The sequence below is a fragment of the Podarcis vaucheri genome (assembly GCF_965113315.1).
Source record: "Podarcis vaucheri genome assembly, chromosome: 3".
NCBI lineage: Eukaryota > Metazoa > Chordata > Lepidosauria > Squamata > Lacertidae > Podarcis > Podarcis vaucheri.
This window is the reverse complement of record NC_138761.1, coordinates 47,365,850-47,390,079: the sequence shown is the minus strand read 5'-3', so window position 1 is coordinate 47,390,079 and position 24,230 is coordinate 47,365,850. Positions and strand designations below refer to the sequence as shown.

Sequence of the window (24,230 nt, the reverse complement as noted above, 5' to 3'; positions counted from 1 at the left end):
TTGGAACTAATTTAATTTTCCAAACAGTTTTCAAATGCTGCCCCATGCATACCACATTACAGTAGTCTAGCCTAGACTGGAGGTTACTATGACATGTGTCATAATAGCAAGTGCACAATTTCCTAGGAATAATTAGAGCTGGTGGACCAAGTTTAGTTCGTTGGTAATAGTTATTTTCTGCCTTCCGAGGTTTCAGCTGTTGATGAGAGTCATCCTCAGCTGGCATAGGTAATGGGATTACAGACCCAACAAATGGCTACTTTCTTCAGTTTATTAATCCCCTTTTTGTGTAACCCAATAAATAAAGGCCGTATCAAGTGAACGTGTTTTAAGTTGTGCATCAAACTCCCTGCTCTGAAGTCTGTTGCCTTCAGAAATAAAGCGGATGGCAATTATTGCATATAGGGCTCTTTCACTGGTTGTATCCCTATTGAGAACATTAGTTGGTGTCTACTGGCTTTCTGGTTCCAGGTGAAGATAATTATATTCTCCTGAGCTTTCAATGGGTGGTTTATTTATTTCTGCTGCTTCTCTAACTTGAATTTTTGATTCTGCAGGCAGCGCTCAGCTTTAGGCGAATGCCTAGCTGCTTTTGCTGGTGCCTTTCCTGTGGCATTCTTAGAAACGCATCTGAACCATCACAACACACATTCTATTTACAACACCAAGACTACAAGAGATAGAACAGGTACAAAAAATGGCTTCCAATGTAAATTTCATAAATTATCCAGACACCACTGCTTATGTAGATGCCTTTCATTTTGTGACCTTCTTACGTGTTAATGCCTGTTGCTTTTTCATATTTGCTTAGTTCCTTGGCGAGTGCCTAAACTTCTAAAGGCATATTGTCTTCAGTGGACAATATGGAATTGAGAGGAAAGCTCAGAGTTTTCAATTGAAATCAAGGTGACTTCCTGTTAATATGGTTGATACATTGGTAGTTCAAATGTCATGATAAACCATGGTTTATTGTGATGAGAATGAACTGCAGCAGGCCTTGGGCTCACTTGACACCTCACTTCTTTGGCATAAGGAGAAGAGTAGAAGCTTTTACTTTAGTTTTTGATTAACAGTAGTTGATATATGAACTCTAAATTGTTATTTCAACAAACTGGTTTTTTTAAAAAATAAACCAGTTTAATAAACCATGATTTGAGGTTAACCTTGTTTTAAACAAACCATCATTATTTCCTGCTTTAGATCTCATGGGTGATAAATTCATAGTTGTGAAAGCTCATTATAAATATGCACCAGAGGTTCTTGAAATCTAGGCTCCATCACAATCCTCCCCCTCCCTCTTATCTTCCTCTCTCACTCATAAGGAGATTTGATTGATCTAAAGACAACTTAGCTATTATCTGAACTGATGAGTGAGGCTTCCAAATATGAATTGCAAGTTACAGTTTGATCCCAAATTACAATTTTGTAATTGTAATGGTTTGATGATTTGATGTTTTGATGAAGTAAGACATTATTTAATGAAGCCATATGTGTGAGTGAAGGAATAGGAAGAGGGAGGAACACTAAAAAATATGGTTTGTTCTCATGGCTTGGAGGGTTGCTTGAACAAAGGTTTCAAATATATGCTTTCAATTCATTTTGATTATTTACTTTTAGATTGCATTAAGGTAAATAATATTATTTGCATATTTAACAAAAAATATAAACCACTTATTAGAACAAAGAACCATTAAGTGATGTTAATAATAATGGATATTAAATCACATCTCTTCGTAATGTGGATAAAAGTGTATTTTTGTCTTAACTAAAATACTAGTGATGTATGAAAGGAAAAATCTGATCAGGATAAATATAAGAGTTTGTTCACTATTGGTGTCAAGTAAGTTTTTTTTTAATTGTTACCGATATTACTTCTTTTAGGTCTTAGCTTACCAAACAGTGTAGAAGAACTTTCTCCAAACATTCCTTCTCTGGAGAAGCTAATGGAAGAAATTGTGGAATTAGCTGAATCTGGCATTCGCTACACACAGATGCCTCATGTAATGGAAGTTGTACTGCCTATGCTCTGTAGCTACATGTCACACTGGTGGGAGCATGGACCAGAAAGCAACCCTGACAATAGTGAAATGTGCTGCACAGCTTTGACTTCAGAGCATATGAATACCCTTCTAGGAAATATACTGAAAATCATACATAATAATTTGGGCATAGATGAGGGAGCCTGGATGAAGAAATTAGCAGGTAAAATGAAATAAAAATAATATGAATGATTTAATTTATTTTTGCTTGGATTCCATTGCTATGCAAATACTTAATACTATTCTGGATTTTAAGCCGAACAAGAATACATTAAAAAGAAATAAGAAATTGAGAAATGTAAATATAGTTTATTTCAGCAGACAGATTTCTAATTGATTGAAGAGTGTTAAATGGAAAAGACCAGCAAGGACAAGAGGCTGTGGTATTCTAAATTATTAGACAGTGTAAGTAGTTCTAGTGATAGGAACAAAGAATTGACAAGAATTTGCAAAATACTGGATATAGCTGGAATTGAACAGAATTCAGTAGGTGATTCTAGGTTTGCATGCCTTTGAACTGAACCAGGACCCTGACAATGAAATAGATGTTTGGAGGAAGAGAGTAGTCACTGGAGTATAATATACCTACTATGGGAATGCAACATCTTTTGGTATAGTTTCATATATTAGTATGCTATAAAATTAATGAATTCCTTACATAGTGTTTTCTCAGCCTATCATAAGCAAAGTGAAGCCTCAGCTCCTGAAAACGCATTTTCTGCCACTGATGGAGAAACTGAAGAAAAAAGCTGCAATGGTTATATCCGATGAAGAACATTTAAGAGCAGAAGGCCGGGGAGATATGTCGGAGGCAGAACTCCTCATCCTAGATGAGTTCACAATATTGGCACGGGACCTTTATGCCTTTTACCCATTGTTGATTAGATTTGTGGACTACAACAGGTACATGGCTTATAAATCTATTCATTTATTTATTTCATTAAATTTATGCACAGTTTGATGGAAAAACACACACCTCAAAGCAGTATTTTGGGGTTCTGCGAGTCTGTGATCCACAAGTTGTAATCTCTTCTCTGCCAGAATGATTACACAACCAGACTCCTCACTCTTTATCAGAAATGAATAGTGGAGAGAACAGGTGGGAAAGTACAATCTCTAGTCTAGAAAGTTAAGATAAATGCAGACTTTGCTAAATGCTCTATGAAAAATTTGTAAACTGCTTTATCTGGAATAATAAAAGTGATGAAAAACATTTTTCTTTGTTTAATTTCAGAGCAAAGTGGCTAAAAGAACCTAATCCAGAGGCAGAGGACCTGTTTCGTATGGTTGCTGATGTCTTCATTTACTGGTCAAAATCCCATGTAAATGCATTATTTTTGTTTGTAGCAAAACAGATAGAATGCCCATCATTGTAGGGGATATGGAAAGAGAGACAATATGACAGGAACCAAAAGGTTGAGAGGAAGGTTTTGTGCAGACGTTAAACAAGGAATAATTTTAAAGAGATTGTGGAAGGTGTCGTTTCTGAAAAGTCCATACCTTGTTTAGCTGGTGGCAGTTTTATACAATTCCTTAGTGAATGTGTGAGTGTGCATTTATTTCCTAGCAGATGTTTGTATTAATGCAGTGATGTCATTCAGTGAATAAAAAGGCATATGACCTGAATTAAAGCCCAAACTTCTCAGTGGAGGCACTTAAGATGGAAGCAACCATGCCCTATCAGGATTGTTAGGAAAAGAGAACAGAGTATACAATACACAGCATTTTCCACATTTTAAAATGTTACAAAAAGATCATTTGTATTAGGCTTGTATTGTATCATCACTGTCATATTTATTTGCTGATTCTGCAAATTGTGCACCTACATTTAGTTCAATCTCTAATGACGACTGTTGTTCACTGGTAAAGGTTAGTTATACTATATTTAAATGCCTAATTTACTATATTATAAATTGAATCTAATGACTAAGATAAACTTTATACAGGTCTTGATGACTAAGATAAACTTTATACAGGTCCTGAAGTAAGGTTTGAAGGACCCAGTTTTCATATTGCGGTTAACCATAGCTAACAGATGCATTCATGATGAACCACCAGGCTGTTTCACTCCTCCTCCCTAGTGCATGGAGGACTCAAACCACAATCCCTAGTACAGAATTATATCCAATACAAGGCTATGGTTTGGTTTCCTCAAACTATGATTGGTAAACTAAGAACAAACCTTGGCTTTATGTTTGTTTGGAGCAAAACAGACCACAGTCCTTCATTCAGACATTACTCTAAACCAGGGATTGTGGGTTGATTCTTCCACACACTACTAAGAAGGATTGAGGGTGTCTTCTGATTTCTAATTTGTGTACTTAACAAAATGTTCTTTATACAATTTCAGAATTTTAAAAGGGAAGAACAAAATTTCGTTGTGCAGAATGAAATCAACAACATGTCTTTCCTTATTACTGATACAAAGTCCAAGATGTCCAAGGTATATAAAACTACAGAAGTTGTATGGAATTTTCTCAACATATACTGACCAATCCCCTTTTTGCTTTAAGTTGTTGCAGCAAGAACAATTTTGGAATTAATAATCTTTTACATTTCATATACATTCTTTATACCATTACCATATTTTCTAAGAATACTTTGTTTAGAGATGAATAAGAATTTTGGATTGGTATAGGTTGGAAGCAAACTCCTCTAGTTTGGAAAGTGTTTTTCCATTTGTTTCTTTATTTTACAAAACGTATAGGCTGCTTAATAGTAATAAAACCTCTAAGTGATTAATAATCAAGTCCAACTTTCTCCAAATTACACATTTGCTCATAATGCTCATCTGCCTTTTCCTTGCAAGTGTGGCAAATATTGAAAACTTGCCAGACTACTCATGTTTATGATGGAGTAGTGTAGGATTTATTGTGATAATCTTGTTGCTTCCTTTGTTTCCATCATCTTTTTAAAACAAATGCTTGAATGATAAAAATTAGTCCAGATTCCATTTAGAGTCTTGGTTTTTGTTGTGTTATAATCTTTCCTCCCGTGCCCCCTTTTTTGGGGTCAACTATATTGAATAGGTGACTGTTTTTGTATTTTGTTTCATGGAGCGTTATATCCAATGGAACGGAAAGGGTGTTCACTCTGTCGCAAGACACTAGACAGGAACAAAGACTCGTGGGAAGTTTTTCCTCCTGTCTAGATGCAGACAGTATGTTCCTCCCGGCTCTCCTGACTCAGCTAAGTTTCAGAGTTTTCAGCCCTTTCTACACCTAAACATCTTTGTATTTTCTACAAGGATAAGATGGTGCTACGTTCAGACCATTCCTTCCTTTTGAAAGTGCCACGTCCAACAAGAACTGATTCTCCCAACTTTCTGTCCACATCCAAAACATCCTAAGGCGCAAGCCTGGCACTCCCTGGACATGCACAGAGCTCTCAAAGTCTACTTATATTATATAAAATCCTTCCAAAATAATGACTCTATATTTGTATCCTTTCACTCATCTACCTTAGGGGTTAAAGTTTCCAAAGCAACCTTAGCAAGATGGATTAGGGCCTGTATTTTCTTGGCTTATCATTCCCTTAAATTACCTCATCCATCTCATGTTTTGGCGCATGTTGGACATTTGTAGGGCAGCTACCAGTGTGGTGCAGTGGTTAAGAGCGGTAGTCTCGTAATCTGGTGAACCGGGTTCGCGTCTCCGCTCCTCCACATGCAGCTACTGGGTGACCTTGGGCTAGTCACACTTGAAGTCTCTCAGCCCCACTAACCTCATAGAGTGTTTGTTGTGGGGGAGGAAGGGAAAGGAGATTGTTAGCCGCTTTGAGACTCCTGAAGAGGAGTGAAAGGCGGGATATCAAATCCAAACTCTTCTTCTTCTACCTGGTTGGCATCTTCCACCTTTACCAGACATTACAAATTGGACCAGCTGTCCTCAGCTCAGGCAGCCTTGGGTCCTACGGTGCTCCAACATGTATTATAGTCAGTGTATTGCAGAGATGGGACCTGCCTGAATTGGTGACTCAGCCGTGGTATGTCCCATTCCATTGGATATGATGCCCCACAAACTAAAAATAACAGCTGGACTTACCTGAAGTGTAGTTTTGAGAGTGGGGCATTGTATCCAATGGACCCAACCCTAGGGTGCTCTGCTATACACTGTTGGGAGGAATATGCTCCAACCTGAGTGCTAGTTTGTCACATTCCTTGTGTTGTGTTTCCTTGCCATTCAGATACTTAGCAATTTAGAGATTTTATTATAGAAATTTCCAGAAGGGGGAAGTAGGCAGGTATTTTCTTTCTCTTTATGGACTCTATCAGTACTTGGCTTGGCAAATCCAGAAAACTGAGGGAGTCCAGCCTACTTCCCACAAGTCTTTGCTCCTGTCTAGTGTCTCACAACAGGGTGAACATCCATTCCATTCCATTGGATACGACACCCCACTCTCAAAACTACACTTCAGGTAAGACCAATTGTTCTTTTTACAACTTGAAAATGAGTTCTTCTTATATATTGCAGGCAGCTGTTTCTGATCAGGAAAGGAAAAAAATGAAGCGGAAAGGTGATCGTTATTCAACACAGACTTCCCTTATTGTGGCAGCTTTAAAAAGACTTCTGCCTGTTGGGCTAAATATTTGTGCCCCTGGTGACCAAGAACTAATTGCACTGGCAAAAAACAGATTAAGTATGGTAGGTTAACTATACAGATCTGCTTTTATATCTAGGTTGGCAGAGAGGTGATGTGTTCCCTCTTACTTGTCCTATATATTTTTCAATACCTGCCATTCTTCATAATTATTTCTATAGGGAAAATGCTTTATCCTGCGAGGTGTGTTTGGCATATGTGGTTTCTTACTTTGTCTCAGATTTCTCTGCAGTGCCCAGAACCAGATCGTGTCGTCTTTACCACCCCCCTGCCTCATTTTCTTTAAGCTTCTGTCCATTTCCAAGCGCAACTTCCTCTCCTTTCTGGGCCTATTTACCTGAAAGAAAGTCCCTTTGCACTCAGTGTAGCTTCTCAGTGAGTAGAAGTGCATGACCGAGGAAGCCCCAAATCCATCCTCTCCCCCTGCTTTTCAACTTTGCTTGCTTCTTGCTTTCAGGTGTGTTGGTAGCTGCCACATTTCCCAGTAGCATGGGGCACCTGCACGCAAGAGGCAAGGTTGCAGCAGAGAGGCGCAGGAGGTTCCTTTGCACTGAATGGGGCTTACTTATGGGAAGGCGCCAGCCATGCCCCATCACAGCTGCATCACTCACCCACTTCATAAATTGACCGCATAAAAATGATGTGGTTTTACCATCACTAAACAGGATTTGGATACTGCAGACAAGATGCATAGAGCGAGGACCACTTTTTTAATATATGTAGGGCTGCACTGCAAAGTTTAATGAAGCAGGGATAGGAAACAAATACCACAGTTTTCAACTAGGCCCCCTTTAAGGGTTCCTCATCATCCTGGGAAAAAAGTGACAAGTGGGGTGCTGCAAAAGGTTTTGTTCTGGGGCCTTTGTTGTTTGACATCTTTATAAATGACTTGGATGAGTGAGAACTGGATCCCCCCCCCCAAGTATTCTTATTAAATGTTTTGCAAAAGCACTGGAGGTCTTCTGCACACCATACTCAAAGGAAACACATGCAAAACTACAGTTGTTTCCACAGTTAACAGGGTAATTGCTACCCACACCTAAGGCAGATATTAGTAACAGAATAAACTACAATCTAATATGCCATATACTGTCTTACCACCACCATTCAGAATATAACCAGTTCTGTTTTGACTGCGGGCAAATGTGATTAACTTACAGATCTGTTACATAGCATTTTCAGAACTGCATGCTTGTAACAAAATGAACCTATTGATAATATGTATATTTTCTTGGCAGAAAGACACAGAAGATGAAGTTCGAGATATTATACGTAATAACCTTCACTTACAGGGCAAGGTAATTTTAAAGTATTGCATCTTGGTCACCCTTGCATCTTCTGTATGGCGTTCAGGATACCATCTATGTAGCTGAGGTGTTTTGTTTTGTTTTTTTTTAAAGAGTCATATATCTCATGCTTTGCCCTGTTTCATAGTAACTAACACACTTTTGTGTAGCTGTTTTAATGGCCTTTTAGGTTAAAGCACATAGTTTAGGAATATCCAGTTTAGTTTTCTACTTATAGAGTGTACTCACAGATTACTTCTGCTTTGCTCCTTCCCTAATGTTAGAAGGAGCAACAAATCACTGTCCTTGACTTGGTGTTACTTGTGAACCAGGGATTGTGATGGTTCCACTCAAACAGACTTTGGCTTCACATTGTGGTTTGTTTGGAGTAGTATGCTACTGGCTTAGTGGCAATTAACCTTTGCAATGTTTCACTCATCTGCTGGAAGCACTTTTGTGTGGCAGCAGCTCTTTGAAGTAGCTGTAATATGTAAGAGTTGCTTATCATGTGTATCGCACCCTCAACTGGAAAGTTTCTATGACACTACTGCATATTTTTGGGAGCAACTGGCCCTTGCACAGGAACTCCGCAATCTACATGATGGATGGAGAGCTTTTTTAATGCCTCCACACCATGCTACTGCCGTGCAGAACCATTTCTGAATCACTGTAATATACAATAGACATATTTTAATATGATTCTTAGGTATGTCTTAAAAGCCATCTTGGTATTAAGCAGTATATAAATTAATGAATAATCCTAATATACATGCACAGACACCCACCCACCACTTTTTGCTCCAAAGCGCCTCAGAGCAGTGAACAATATATAAATATGAAAGGAATATACAATAAAAGAACAATAAATCATATTGTATATCTGGAAGGCTAATTATCCTGCAGCAGTTGGAACTGTTAAGCTACTGAAAAGTTCTGTCTTTGAGATAATGGAGATGTTGGCTGCTTGGTATCTGCATGACAACAATGGGGAGTAGATTAGAGGCATGGTTGGGGGAAATAGTGTATTTTATGTTTGCAAGCTTATGTACAAGAGAGTAACCTACGGGCTACTTGATCATTCAATCCATGCCTACACCAAACCTGTTCTTTCTGTGGCAATTAAGTTGTGGCCTCATTTATGCTGGCATCTGGCTCTTATCTGTTATTTGCTGTTCACTTGCCACTTCTTGCATCGTTGTGTGTGGTCCTATGAATGTTTATTCAGAACTAAGCCCTGCTCTATTCAATAAGGTAGACAGTTCTGCTTTGAAATAGTACTGACCTAATTTAAGAAGTTTTATAATGCTATTTATGATCTGCCCTTAACCAAGGGACTGCTGAAACCCATTATCTATCATGCTATCATGGTAGCAGCTGGAACTTTCAAGGTAAAGGACTAGAAAGTTAAAACAGCTTTTTGGTTGTCCTCCAGTGAGGAGGCAGTGTTATCCCCTTTGAGAAGGGTGGGGAACCTGTGGTTCTCCAGATGTTGTTGAATTCAAAGTCTCGACCAACATGAACAGTGGTTAGGAATGATGGGAATTGTCATTCAACAACATCTGGAGGTAGGGATGGATGGATGGATAAGACTTGACAAGGGAGTCTTGGCAACCCACATAGGCTAGTTCTGGTTAGAAGAATGGTTTATAATGGTCCTCGCAAGTTGGTACTTATTTTTAATGCTTACATTCTTCATAAAATCCCTTCTTCCTGCAGCTTGAAGATCCCGCCATTAGGTGGCAGGTTGCTCTTTACAAAGATCTACCAAACAGGACTGATGTTACTTCAGATCCAGAGAAGACGGTGGAAAGGGTCCTGGATATAGCTAGTGTGCTTTTTCATCTGGAACAGGTTAGATATATATTTTTTAATTTTCTTAACGTGTATACTTTTTGTAGCATTGTGACAGTTTGGGGATCTGGGATTCCTACCACAGTAGTACAGTATGGAGAAAATATTATGGACACATGAATCTATTTTGTTCAGAATGTGTATTTTACAGAAAAACAACTAGGAAGTGCATACATAAGTATTTTCAATACAGAGATCCACAGTATTTGCTGGCCTAACTCAATGATTTTCTTTAGCTTTCATTTAAAACTTCCATGCTGTCCACGAGTAGGAGATTAACAATTTAATGGCACATACCACCATAATAAAGTCAACCTGATTTAATGCTCCCAGTTAGACTGGTTTTATGCAGTTATATTCTGAAACATGCCACTGACACAATAGAGCTTCCCTCCCATGCCAGTTAGCAGCTTTGGAGTTGTTCATGAGACTACACAGTGCAGGAGGAAATGTTACTGTCATCCTGATTGGGTCCCAAAATGACTGCTGTGTACACTTTTAAAAATATTCACACAGTTCCAGGTGACATGTTTGACTTTGTGTGTTGTTTGGCCCTAAATCAAAAGCCATCAAGTCTTAATGTTTTCCACTTTTCTCCAAAGCTTTCTTTTATCTATATGTGACATAAAGTACATTGTTTTGGTCTTTCTTTTTTTGCTACATGTATTACTTTCTTTTTTATTATTACTTCCAGAAATTCCCTAGTCGGGGCAGAAAATTTTTCAAAAGGGGAAGTATGGAGTGTCTTTTCATATAGCTAATTATGTTAGCTTTACCTATTAATAGTTTTATTTACCCATGAATATATTTTTGTCTTTTAACTTACATTTTAAATCACATTTTAAAATGCCCTTTCTCATAACCTGCTTGTTCCAAATTTGTTTATTCTGCACTGAGAGTTGTTTTGTAATACACAGTTGTAATACACAATTACCTCCAAAGGGTGCTTTGATTTCTTTGCCTGACTAATTAAGTTTCCGTATTCACAGTATGATCCTTATGTGTTTCCCCCCCATGGTAATTGGGTAAATTTGTCTCTTTTATCAGAGATCTGTTCTTTAATTTAAAAGTGACCTCACCAGCATGTGATTTGAAGTACTATCTTTTGATTAACTATAAAGACCAATATTGTTTCCCAAGTAAATCTGTGGTGACCAATGTACGTAACATTTGTAACCTTCTTTCTATTTTATGTTTTAGCTAATTCTATTTAACTCCAATTAACATTAAATTCTTTTTAATGGTCTTGATCTTTCTTACAAAATGAACAAGTATGCCACGGGTAGTTTAAATGTTTTCTGAACTATTTATTTTTCAAATTAGAAGTGGGGAAGTTAAAAAGAAAAGCTTTTCCCCTGCTAGTCCCTTCATCTACCACCACTACTAGAAGTAGTAAGCTATATTCCAGATAACTTTAAGCATATCCAAAATCTTCCATGTTTCCTGTGGAACATCTGCTTTGTTTTCCTTTGGACAGCAGACTTGCATGCTGTATCACAAATGACTTCTGAAATCTAATTTTTAAAAGCAGTTTCCTGTGGGGCAACAGGGGAGCGGTTGTTCAAGAAACATGTTTTCAAAGACTTGCTGGGGGCATAATTCTAGATTGTGGCCATAATATTCTGGTAAAGGTTTGAATGGGGATGACCAAAACCTTTTTAAAAAGTTTTCATTTTGCCATTTATATAACATTTGGTTATTGCATATACTGTATTGTATATATATGCATTTGGTTATTGCACATACTAAGAAAATAATATGCATAGTATTGCATATAATATTTCTTAACATTTAAAAAACCAATAGAGCAAGATGTCCTAACTGGGGATAATTTGGCGGGGGGGGGGGACACTGTGTTCTAGGCTTAGGGCATTTTAGATGAACCAATAAGAAGATAACACCATACTTCAGCATACTATTTTTGGCCTGCAACTGTTATGAGGTTTTAATTATTTTTTTTTAAATGAAGCAACAGTCTAGAAGAGGTGTTTAATTTCTGTTTTCTGTTTCTATGTGTGCTACAGGTTGAGCATCCTCAGAGATCAAAAAAAGCAGTATGGCATAAGCTTCTATCCAAACAGAGAAAAAGAGCGGTGGTGGCTTGCTTCAGAATGGCACCACTATATAATCTTCCACGGTACGTGTGATCATGAAGATTTTTGTATATTATATTGCTGTCCGCCTAGGTATATTGCTAACTAGGAGGGGAGGGGTGAATGAGGGAATACAATTGAACAAGGAACTAAGATGGTTAACTTTAAAAATGCCTAGCAGGTTGGCTATACACTTCCTTTAAAAATTATTGTGGGTGATCAGACCAATCATAGCGACTCCCAGTCAGGCTCTGCAAGCCTTATTGGCTTCTCTGCTTGTACTTTGCAAAAAGAAACACAATAATAATAATAATGATAATGATAATTTTTAGTTGAACCCTGCCCTCCCCGGCCAGAGCCGGGTTCAGAGCGGCTAACATCATATAAATAACACAGTATACATAAAAACAGGCACCAATTAATTAAAATACATCTTAAAATTAATTCAGACACATTAAAATCTGGACAAATGGCAGTTATCAGGTTAAGATTGAGAGCGGTTAATACTTGCCAGGACCAACTGCTTTCACTGATCATATAAGGACCTGTGAACAGCCTGGGAGACCCCCTTCATGCTTGTTCTTATAAAAAGGAAAATAGGTCAGACTGCACTCTGGCCAAAGGCCTGGCAGAACAGCTCTGTCTTGCAGGCCCTGCAGAAAGATGTCAAATCCCGCATGGCCCTGGTCTCTTGTGAGAGAGCGTTCCACCAGGCTGGGACCATGGCCGAAAAGGCCCTGGCTCTGGTTGAGGCCAGTCGAATTTCCCTGGGACCCGGGATCTTGTTTGCAGACTGTAAGGTCCGTGGGGCATACCAGAGGAGGCAGTCCCGTAGGTATGAGGGCCCTAGGCCATATAGGGCTTTAAACGTTAAAAACCAGCACCTTAAACCTGATCCTGTACTCCACCAGGAGCCAGTGCAGCTGGTATAGCACTGGGTGAATGTGATCCTGTGGTGAGGACCATGTAAAGAGTCGCCGCGGCATTCTGCACCTGCTGGAGTTTCTGGGTCAGTTTCAAGGGCAGCCCCACGTAGAGTACAGGCTTCTTACTTTATTTACTGATTTAGACAATGTATATAATGTTTAATCACAATACTCTCTAAGCAGTGTACAATGTAATGCAATGAGAATGAAATCTATAATATCAGAAATCAGTTTCAAAATTGGATCACACTCCACAAAACATGAAACACACACACTCATCTATCTATCTATCTATCTATCTATCTATCTATCTATCTATCTATCATCTACTTATCATCTATCTATATCTTCTTATAGTCAATACTTTATAGAAGGGAGGAAAGGTGACATGTAGTTTCAGATCATGCTTATAGTCAATGAATCCTCATATCCAGTTACAGTGGTGCCTCGCAAGACGGAAAACTCGCTAGACGAAAGAGTTTTCCGTTTTGGAGGTGCTTCGCAAAACGAATGTCCTATGGGCTTGCTTCACAAGACGAAAATGTCTTGCGAGTTCCTGCGGTTTTCCCCCCTCCCCCCTTTTTCTAAGCCGCTTATCAGCTGATCCGATAAGCCACTAAAAGCCACTAAAAGCCGCTAATAGCGCTAATCCTTCAATGGGCTTGCTTCGCAAGACGAAAAAACCGCTAGACAAAGAGAATCACAGAACGGATTCTTTTCGTCTTGCGAGGCACCGCTGTAATTCATAATAAGCTTTATGGAATGAACAACAAAGACCTCTTTTTTAAATTGTTCACCAGTTGTAGTTATTTATTTTGCTTATTCGGTATGTTCAAAATTTTAGACTAATATGGAATGGTCATATACACATACATACACACTACTTTCCCTTTTCTTTTTCAGGCATCGAGCTGTCAATCTCTTTCTTCAAGGATATGACAAGTCGTGGGTGGAAACAGAAGACCACTACTTTGAAGACACACTGATAGAAGATTTAGCAGTATGTTTGCAGTTCATGGTATTTAAAACCTTTTGTTGATGTTGAGGGCAATTGCTGGGCACAGCATGGCAGTTCCAAGAGGTGGCAACGTCAGGGAATATGCCGCCAATTGCTGGAAGCAAAAGGAGGGGAGAGTGTTTGTGTGCTCTGGTCTTTCTTGCTGGTTTCCTGCAGACATCTGCTTGGCCACTGTGAAACAGGCTGCTAGATTTGTTGGGCCATTGGCCTGATCAACCATATTCTTAGGATAGGGAGCAAAGTATACCTTTCGCAGTCCCTAAATCTAGGGCACATTGAAACTCCTGGATCAAGTGGAAACAGTCAGGAAAGCAGGCCAGAGGGAGCCCTGCAAAGGAACTTTGAACAGCTGGACTAGAATACCTGCTTCAGCAAGTAAGATCCAGAGAGGCAGGAAACTGGAGGCAGTGAAGGAAATGTGGGGGAAGATAATGTAGTCACACCCCCAGTTCCATGCTTGGAGCTGTGATGAGCAAGCAGCAATGTGATTTTCAGATAAAAATTATTTCAACCAGACATGAGGCTGTGGTTATTTCTTTTATGGACATCAGTTGGCATTAGAAATTCTTTAGCCAGTGTGATTAAGTTTAGACTCTCAAGAGACCATAGCAAAGCCATTTAAAAATCCTACTGGTGACTCTTATGCAGAGGGACTCACAGGTTCTTATAGCTAGCAGACGGTGTAACATGCTATTTTAAAACATAGTTTCAGTGCTTTTTTCTGGGGGGATGCAGGGGTACGCAACGCATACCCCTAAAAATTTTGTGGATCTAAGTTTGGCCTCATTGAGGGGCAGTATTTCAATATGAGTAGGAAAATGAGAGTATCCCTAAACATTTTTTAAAGAAAAAAAGACACTGCATAGTTTGATGTGGTTTCTTTGGTCAAGAGCTTTGACATAATATTTGGGTAAGGGGAAAGTCTTTGGACAACTGAGTTCTGATCCACACATTAGTCTGAGGCATGTGGATTAGTTCAGCTCATACTGAAAAGAACAAATTCCTCAAGCACCTCTCATTTAAGTCCAATTATATGGAAGTAAATTTGATGCCATATGAATAAGACTTCTACATAAACACATTTACATGTTTCAATTATTTAAAATCTTGATGTTTTCATATTTTTTAATAGAAACCCGGAGAAGAACCACCAGAAGAAGATGAATGTATTAAGAGAGTTGATCCTTTGCACCAGCTTATTTTACTGTTCAGTCGAACAGCATTAACTGAAAAATGGTGAGAGTGATGGGAGAGGGAGGATATTTATGGTTTTTCATTAATTGCTTTCTCTCCAGATCTGCATTTTTAGTTCACTTGGAAATAGTAATGGGCTAAATGTAAATAAATTAGGGCCAGTTCATAGAATTGTATTGTACTAAATCAATATTGGAGTAGACCCAATGAAATCACTGACTAGCCATGATCCATTGATTTCAGCGGGTGTGCTCTGAGTATGTCTTGGTTGGATATAACACATAGTGTTTTAATTGTTCTTCAGTTATTTCCCTCCTAGGATTTTAAATGGGATTGTGAAATATAAATACTAATTAATTTTGAATTCATCTATATCTCTTTCTTAAAAAAATACTCATCACTAAGAGAGAAAAGGCTATAGCTATTTCAACTAAAATGTTTTACCTAAAGTTGAGCAAAGTTGAATTTTGAAAGATGTTGATATCATAGAATCATAGTATCATAGAGTTGGAAGAGACCACAAGGGCCATCGAGTCCAACCCCCTGCCAAGCAGGAAACTTTTCTTCTGTTTTCTTCTGTCTTTTCTTCTGTTACTGAAGTACAAGCACAAAACAATTACCGTATTTTTCGCTCTATAGGACGCACTTTTCCCCTTCAAAAATGAAGGGGAAATGTGTGTGCGTCCTATGGAGCGAAGAAGCCATAGCCCCGTGACCCTCTCCCGGCTGGAGAGGTCGTGCGCGGCTATGGCAGGAGCCTCTTTAGCCGCACACCACTTCTCCAGCTGGGAGAGGGTCGCGGGGGGCTTCTTTAGCTAAACAAGCCCCCCGAGACCCTCTCCCGGCTGGAGAGGTGACGCGCGACTATGGCAGAAGTCTCTTTAGCCGCGCACCACCTCTCCAGCCGGGAGAGCACGCGCGCGGCTAAAGAAGCTCCTGCTGTAGTCGCGCGTCACCTCTCCAGCTGGGAGAGGGTCGCGGGGGGGGGCTGCTTTAGCCGCGCGCGCGCTCTCCCAGCTGGAGACGTGGTGCGCGGCTAAAGAGGCTCCTGCCATAGTCGCGCGTCACCTCTCCAGCTGGGAGAGCGCGTGCGCGGCTAAAGCAGTCCCCAGCGACCCTCTCCCAGCTGGGAGAGCGCGCGCGCGGCTAAAGAGGCTCCTGCTGTAGTCGCGCGTCATCTCTGCAGCTGGGAGAGGGTCGCGGGGGGCCTGCTTTAGCCGTGCGCGCGCTCTCCCGGCTGGAGACGTGGTGCGCGGCTAAAGAGGCTCCTCCCATAGTTGCGCGTCGCCTCTCCAGCTGGGAGAGCGCACGCGCGGCTAAAGCAGCCCCCAGCGACCCTCTCCCAGCTGGGAGAGCGTGCGCGGCTAAAGAGGCTCCTACCGTAGTCGCGCGTCACCTCTCCAGCTGGGAGAGGGTCGCGGGGGGCTGCTTTAGCCACACGCGCGCTCTCCCAGCTGGAGAGGTGACGCATGACTATGGCAGAAGTCTCTTTAGCCGCGCACCACCTCTCCAGCCGGGAGAGCACGCGCGCGGCTAAAGCAGCCCCCGCGACCCTCTCCCAGCTGGAGAGGTGACGCGCGACTAAGGCAGGAGCCTCTATATCTGTGTGTCACCTCCCCAGCCTGGGAAGTGCGCGGGGGGCTATGGCAAGAGCCTCTCCGCTGCGCGCCTTTCCCCGCTCCCCGACCTGCTCTTTGTGGCTGGTGGTGGGCTTCCTCCTGCCAGCCCCAAAGAGCAGGTCGAAAGGAACCTGAAGCCTGGAGAGCGAGAGGGGTCGGTGGGCACCAACCCCTTTCGCTCTCCAGGCTTCCAAGGTAGCCGCCTGAAAGGCACCTTGTTTTAGAGGGGGGAAACAAGAGGGGGGAAATTCTCCCCCTCTCTGCGCAGCGCCTCCTGCCGCTTCGCTGAAGGGGTGCTGGGCAGAGAGGGGGAGAATTTTTTTTCTTGTTTCCCCCCCTCTAAAACAAGGTGCGTCCTATTGTCCGGTGCGTCCTATAGAGCGAAAAATACGGTACTAACTGAATATTTTGGTATTACAATTGTCCTTAGGACCTTGTTTGTTTATATTTCATTTGCTGAAAACCGCATCCTAGGAGAACAGGCAAAATAATGTGAGGGAATTTTTTATTTGTTTGCCACTTTTCAGTAACAGCAACAAACACCTCTCACCCCACCAAAATTCACTAAACAATAGTGAATCTGTTAAGAGTCTGTTAAGTAGTCTCAGCTTCTGCAGCTAGAGACAGTCAGGGCCCTGTCTTGCCAGGCCAGACGAAAACAGGCTTGCAAGGCAGGAAGCAGGTCTTCCAGGACTCACGGCCAAGGTGGCTTGCCACCATAGAACTGGCTATAGACACAGCAAAACATCAGAAGCCTTGTCAAAGTTGGACAATGATCTGTTCGGCCTGCACCACTAGGAGTAACTGCTACCTGATGTCACGTTGAGCACCCTTCATGGGTATGTAACAATTGTCTCTTTTATGATAAACAGTAACCACTTATTCTTTATTTTATTACACTACAGTAAACTGGAAGAAGATTATCTTTATATGGCATATGCTGATATAATGGCAAAGGTATTTTCTTCATTTTTTTCACCCAATCTCTAGTAGCGGTGTCAAGTTTTGTAAATGTTTGACTCTAAATACAAACCTTGTTGACTTGCAATGCTTACCTTAAAAAGCATTCCCCATATGATTCCCCATATCCTTTTCTAACTCAGGTTTTAATCTGACTCATCCCACCCACCATTTACTGGTTACAGTATCAGGTTGGGAGGGATAAGTGTCTCTCACGCCAATGTTTGCAATATGCTAGGAGCTTTGAGAAATGCAATTTTCCCAGGGCATCTGAAAGCCACAGGCAGGTAAAGGGCCTAAAGGAAATGGTATTTGGAGGGTCTTGGGGTAGGGATCAGACTCTGTTATGCAGCTGGTATAATTTCTTTGAGTAAAATATATCTGTTGGTTGAGTTCAGTTAAAAACTGAGCCCAAGGTAGTTTGCTTATCACTATAAACACACACAAGCACTGTAAAAGACCCAGTTGTTGAGTACTGCACAATGGGGATTCCCTTTCTTTTTCTTCCCGCTGCTCCAAGGGGTTGGGGACTCTCCAGAGCATATTACATGAAACATAGAAGACTTCAGGGAAGAAAATAGGAAGGGGCAAACCATTTAGTGCAGGGAAGTCCACTTGTGTGACTTTGGGCTTTGCACAGTATGCACTTAGCACATTTTTTAAGTGGGATATTTTTCTCAGTAAAACAAGAGAATTTGACTTTAAAAGTTCGTTTGTAAGTATGGTGTTCTTTTCACGTGGTTTCAGAGCTGCCATGAAGAAGATGATGATAATGAAGAGGAAGTCAAGAGTTTTGAAGTAAGATTGTTATTACTGTTTACATCTTACGTTTTATATTGTACATTATTTCATAACATCTAACTAGCATTTTTTGGTTCATGGTTTTCTATATTTAATGACCTTTAGACATAGCAAAACTATCCTTCCATTTTATCTGTTTGAATACCACACCACTAAAAGCAAAATCTAATTATCAGATTTTACACTGCTTTCAAAATACACTAGTGAGGGCTTTGATGGGAATGTTGTTCCACATTTAAAATGTAGCCATTTGGAAAGTATTCTTTGCAAAAGTTGTAAATAGACAAAACACAGTGCCCTTTGCTCTCCAAATGCATACAAGCAATCTTAAAACATGATCCTAGAGATTGTAGCTTGATATTAGGTAGAAGATGTACCATCATGTCTGTTAGATGCAGCATGTAAAATGTTTTCTAGGCCAAGATCAGCACATAGAATAGTGCTCAAAAGGCAAGAGAAGATCAGTGAAGATGTAGCTGCACAGTTGCAGTCTGTTTCCAGTATCTTCCTTCCTGTAAGTGCCCATTATGAGGTGTGTTGCTGTAATCTGCATAACCCAAAAGCTCCAAGTACCAGCAAAGGTAGTTGCTTGTAGATTTTATTACTAAAGTTAGGCCCCTTCAAATTCTATGTAGTTTTCAGTTGGAAGGACAGGATTTGGCTTTCCTTACAAAACCCTCCTGTTGCTTCAACTTTCTTCTGCCACCCCAAAATAAAGTGAATTTCCCTTCCTTCTTTTGTGGAGGGTGAATGTTTCCTCTACTCCTGTGGATAGAAAGATGCTGGAAAAGGTAGCCAGGAGAGGTGGTCCCTGCAAGACATTTTGTACCCAATGTCAAAACACATGAAGGATGATTGAAATGTGAACGGTGCCTGCATCTCATATTAGTCCCATTCTCCTCTCTTTAAACAAATATGCACAGGGACCCTACTGCTATACATGCATTTTAAGCAGGAATGGAGGTAATATACAAAGGGATATGCCACTCACATATTTTGTACTTTGGTGTTCATGCCCAAGTACAAAGTTTCACAGGAATTGTTCCTTGATCTTCTCATAAGAAGTAACATCCTCATGATTTCACTGCAATGTTTCTAAGAAAGTGGCTGATCTAGGAGAACTTCAAGGCTAAGAATTGCCTGTTCTTCTAAAGTCTCTGAGCTCACCATTATTTTGGTCTGGTTTCAGCAGCAGTCACCTCTCCTATATCCAGTACCCCATTATGGCAAGATAATTAATAGAGAGACAGAGCCCTAGGCTGAAGAGGTGTCACTCACTATCATACTAATGACCCTGGATTCTACATTTCTGCAATATATTTTCCAGAGAATCCTATTTACATGCTGAATAGGAGCAACTGGCAGGACACAACCAAACCCTGTGGGATTTTACTCACCACAATCCTCTAGGATTTCCTTGCCACTTAGCAATTTTTTTGTTCCTGTTTAATTTGTCTTCGCCTCTACATGATTCTATGTCTCTATTCATTACCAGTGTATAATTTCATAGATTAACCAGGCTATTGTCAGCCAACAATCAAAATCAATGTGTTTCTCAAGACTCAACTGGTGTTATATCCTATCTTGCACACAGGAGGGGAGGGATAAATTATTTCAGGGGGCAACAATCTTCTTGAAATGCTTTATCATTGAAACACTGCATTAAAAAAAAAAAAGAACTTGGGTAGTTTTCTCATGCAAACTTGGGAGACGAGTCAGCGTGATAAGTCAAAAACTACAATTAACTGAGTTATTAAAAATCTAAGGGATATTGTTATCTCACATGTTAGAGATACAGAGGATATTATTTACATCCAATAAAGGTCCTGGAAGTAGATATGTTACAAGTGTTAGTATGTAGGTTTTTTAAGAAAAAATATTTCCTGCATTAAGAAAGTTCATGAAGCATTTTTGTTTTGATATGTAAAAGTATTTAGTGATGTATATAGTTTACAGCACATGTGATAATGGCCATTAATTGAAATTAAATATAGTAAAAAGTGTTATTTATTTAATTGAAAATAAAGAGATCAGATTGCATAGTTCCCACCTCCGAAATGCTCATATTCAGGGGCTTTATATATATATATATATATATATATATATATATATATATATATATATATGCAGGTTTTGGTGTCTTCGGGTGTCTTCCCGTGTAAGAGTCGGGGTGTCTGGGCGACGTTTCGACGAGGTCTCACTCGTCATCTTCAGGCTGGTGCTTTCGGCTTCTTGTTACTGGAACAGAGCAGAATCTGGTGTTTGAGTTCCTATAAATACTGTTGAGGGGTGTGGTGTATAGCCTCCAACGTTCTGGGCAGAGAGGAAGTTCCTAGATTAGTGTGCCTTTTCTTCTTTTGTTCCTTAATTACTTGAGGGATATCTTGAGTGATTTCATGAGTGATATTCTGAATACCACTGGGTGGGTCATTAAGTGTAGATTAGTTGCTAAAGCTTTCGTGTCTTGACCTCTTGAGCTTGTGAAGAGTTTTTCTGAGAAGATGGCTGTGCTGCATTTAGTTGTGCTCTGGCTTGGCTTCATGTATAGGGGCGAGCTGTGGTTTTGTGTCTTGTGCCAGCCAGATCTCATGAAATCACTCAAGATATCCCTCAAGTAATTAAGGAACAAAAGAAGAAAAGGCACACTAATCTAGGAACTTCCTCTCTGCCCAGAACGTTGGAGGCTATACACCACACCCCTCAACAGTATTTATAGGAACTCAAACACCAGATTCTGCTCTGTTCCAGTAACAAGAAGCCGAAAGCACCAGCCTGAAGATGACGAGTGAGACCTCGTCGAAACGTCGCCCAGACACCCCGACTCTTACACGGGAAGACACCCGAAGACACCAAAACCTGCATTCCTGTACCCGTGAAAATCTACGAAAGCAAATATATATATATATATATATTCAAAGGAATGTTCTTAGGCACTCAGTAAGGAATCTGTTCATGGGTCATTCTCCTTCATAGAAGACAACATGCAAGCAGCACTTGGAATGTTGCCCAATGGATATGGTGGACATATACTTAAAAATAAATAAATGCTGACCACTATCAGAAAGTGATTACATGTGATGATTCATGCACTGTTAGATTTTTTAGGTAAATGTAGGAGAAAAGCTTTTTGTGTTCCTCTTTCTCCAGCAGTAAAATAGAAGTAGTTCACAGAGGCTGTGAAAAACACATTAAATATTGTTTTGATGTAGAACTCTTGTTTTTTATCGTTTCCCTCTCCCTGTCTTCTCCCATCATCCTTGTTCACTATTACTAATCATTGTTGTCCATGAACTACATTTGTTTGTTTTTGTTAACTAGTTTATTTCAGTCTTTTATATGTCTGTGATAAATCTTAGTAAAAATTTCACATATTTTAAAGTACTTTTTGCATAATATCTTTCTAGAGTATTCTAGCAAGATGCATCCAGCAGAATTATGGTTGAATGAAAGAAACTGCCAGTGACCAAGAAAAGGGAAAAAAGTAGATTAATCAGCTTCCGTATCTGTCACTGTGCACATTTGGAAGTCATTAATGCTATTGTTAGGAAATTTTTAATATCTCATTCTAATTTTGAAAAGAAAAGTTGTTGTGTAGAGGAAAAGGACTAACTGAATAACTGCATAAAGTAGATTCAGACTTTTCTTCCTTGTTTTAGTTTTTCTGTTTTAAGTTGCCTGCAGAGACGTGGAAGCAAGGGATAGTTCTTTTATGAAATATATATTTGGTTGATCAGTTATCATTGGAGTACTTTGGACACTTTTTTCTTATTGCTATTTCACTTCTTATCCTCGCCTTTCCCTAAGGTCACAGGATCCCAACGCAGCAAGGTAAAATAATGTGTGTGTATTTATGTGGGTCTAATTTTGTGGTATTTAGTTTTGTTAGACCCAACATCTTGGACAAGCTCTCTAAGGATGCTTTCATACATTACTGAATCTTTTCAGTCCCAAGAGTGACACATGCTCTTTTTTAAAAAACAAATTCAATGCTTTCTACAATTTCTATTGTAAGAATTAGAATAATAAACTATATTAGGTATGCCATACAAAAAACCCCATGGCAAATGAAGCAACTTTTCATTTATTTTCTGTCATCTTCAAAATATAGTTTGTGGACTAAGTACTCTTGACCACAGTGCAATTTATGATTGTGAAAGCTGAACAGAGACTGATCAATAAGAGAATATTTCCATTTCTAATTGATAGCCGTCTATTTGGTTGTTTATTGGGATTAAAATATTACTTGGCATCATGTGTGTCAGAGAATATACTGATAATTTGCTATATAACGACCTTATGTTACTATTTACCCTGGTGTACTGTGCCATAGTCGATGAACGAATATACTAGGCTAAACAATGAAATACAGAGTCTTCTCAAACACTGATAATAAAATGTTTAATTTTACTTTATAAATAGTGGCAGACTTTTAAAAAAGTTTGACTTCAAATTTTATATTTCTAATAAAAGAAGACTTTTGGACAAGAACCCATTCTTGTTCCATGCCAGCATGGAAGTGAGAAATATGCTGTAGTCATATACTAACTCAATGCAAGCCATGCAAACTGCTGTCTCCTAAAGGTAAAGGTCAAGGGGACCCCTGACCATTAGGTCCAGTTGCGGACGACTCTGGGGTTGCGGCACTCATCTTGCTTTATTGGCTGAGGGAGCCAGCGTACAGCTTCCGGGTCATGTAGCCAGCATAACTAAGCCGCTTCTGGCGAACCAGAGCAGTGCATTGAAAAGCCATTTACCTTCCTGCCAGAGTGGTATCTATTTATCTACTTGCACTTTGACGTGCTTTCGAACTGCTAGGTTTGCAGGAGCAGGGACCGAGCAATGGGAGCTCACCCCGTTGCAGGGATTCGAACCGCCGACCTTCTGGTCGGCAAGCCCTAGGCTCTGTGGTTTAACCCACAGCGCCACCCACATTGTACAAGTCTCCTAGTACTTGACAAATGACTGTGATGTTAATGAACTGTCAACATATTATCAGAAGCACTGTTCAAAGAGATACTGCCATTTCTATTGAACCCATCAGTCTTCGGCATTGACAGTCCCTTTATCTGACAGATGTTTCAATATTTGAAGTCACCCTTTGTATTAGTCATGATTAGTCTTTTTGCCTCTAATCCTGTCCGCATATAATACAGTCTTCATATTTACCCTCAATAGGTTAGGAAAATTAACCTCACTAATTCTTTTCATCCTATACTAAAGAACCTAAGGTATTGGTTGTTATGTCCATTTCAAAGGATTGGATAGTAAATGATAAACCTTAGCTGTAATTCAAGATTGCTCTATTCATTTCTCTTGGTTGGCATCTCATTGTTATACAAATTTTGTGAGATAGAGGGTTTTAAAGCATTTAAAGTAAATGCTGATCAACAATCCCACTAAATGGCTAAGTCTCTTTAACTCAAACCTTGAAGCATTTTCATTCATACTCCTGTGCGAATATGGACGAGCTTATTTCTTTTAATAATCTCTTTCAAGAGGAGACAGTTGCAACAAATGGGTAGCACATCCTCTACTGTCATCACCATAGAGAGATGAATTCCTCAGGTTTTTTTTTATAAGGCTCATACCACGTAACAGCAACCTTGTTCCACATAACGCGCATATTGAAACACTCCGCTTGGATCAATTGATGCTCTGGGAGCATTCACGGCTATAGCAATACTGAAGCTAACAGTTGTGGACGCTTCAGTTCTGTCATGTGACCTGTCAACCCACCATAGAACGCTATTTTAAGGGCTTGCTTTCCCTCTGCTAGGCTTAGGCAGAGCACCAGCAGCCTCACTACTGAATGGTGTGTGAATCTGGTACAACTGTTGGCTTAAT

At 39.9% G+C, this 24,230-nt stretch overlaps 1 protein-coding gene across 18 annotated transcripts in view; it reads left to right on the top strand.

Moving 5' to 3' along the window:
- The window catches only part of RYR2 (ryanodine receptor 2), a 248,421-nt gene that overhangs the window by 182,175 nt on the left and 42,016 nt on the right, over positions 1 to 24,230 (top strand). For 9 of the 18 annotated variants that reach the window (XM_082214930.1, XM_082214941.1, XM_082214936.1 and 6 more), the window contains 15 exons: positions 558 to 688; positions 1,882 to 2,202; positions 2,702 to 2,942; positions 3,274 to 3,361; positions 4,390 to 4,482; positions 6,512 to 6,682; positions 7,877 to 7,936; positions 9,641 to 9,775; positions 10,470 to 10,506; positions 11,801 to 11,912; positions 13,698 to 13,794; positions 14,945 to 15,048; positions 17,531 to 17,582; positions 18,333 to 18,383; positions 22,191 to 22,214. In XM_082214930.1, coding sequence (XP_082071056.1) covers positions 558 to 688; positions 1,882 to 2,202; positions 2,702 to 2,942; positions 3,274 to 3,361; positions 4,390 to 4,482; positions 6,512 to 6,682; positions 7,877 to 7,936; positions 9,641 to 9,775; positions 10,470 to 10,506; positions 11,801 to 11,912; positions 13,698 to 13,794; positions 14,945 to 15,048; positions 17,531 to 17,582; positions 18,333 to 18,383; positions 22,191 to 22,214 — 1,717 coding nt within the window. Of the gene's footprint in view, positions 1 to 557; positions 689 to 1,881; positions 2,203 to 2,701; positions 2,943 to 3,273; positions 3,362 to 4,389; positions 4,483 to 6,511; positions 6,683 to 7,876; positions 7,937 to 9,640; positions 9,776 to 10,469; positions 10,507 to 11,799; positions 11,913 to 13,697; positions 13,795 to 14,944; positions 15,049 to 17,530; positions 17,583 to 18,332; positions 18,384 to 22,190; positions 22,215 to 24,230 lie in introns of all 18 variants that reach the window. The other 9 variants (XM_082214927.1, XM_082214931.1, XM_082214926.1 and 6 more) reach the window with 3 other exon arrangements.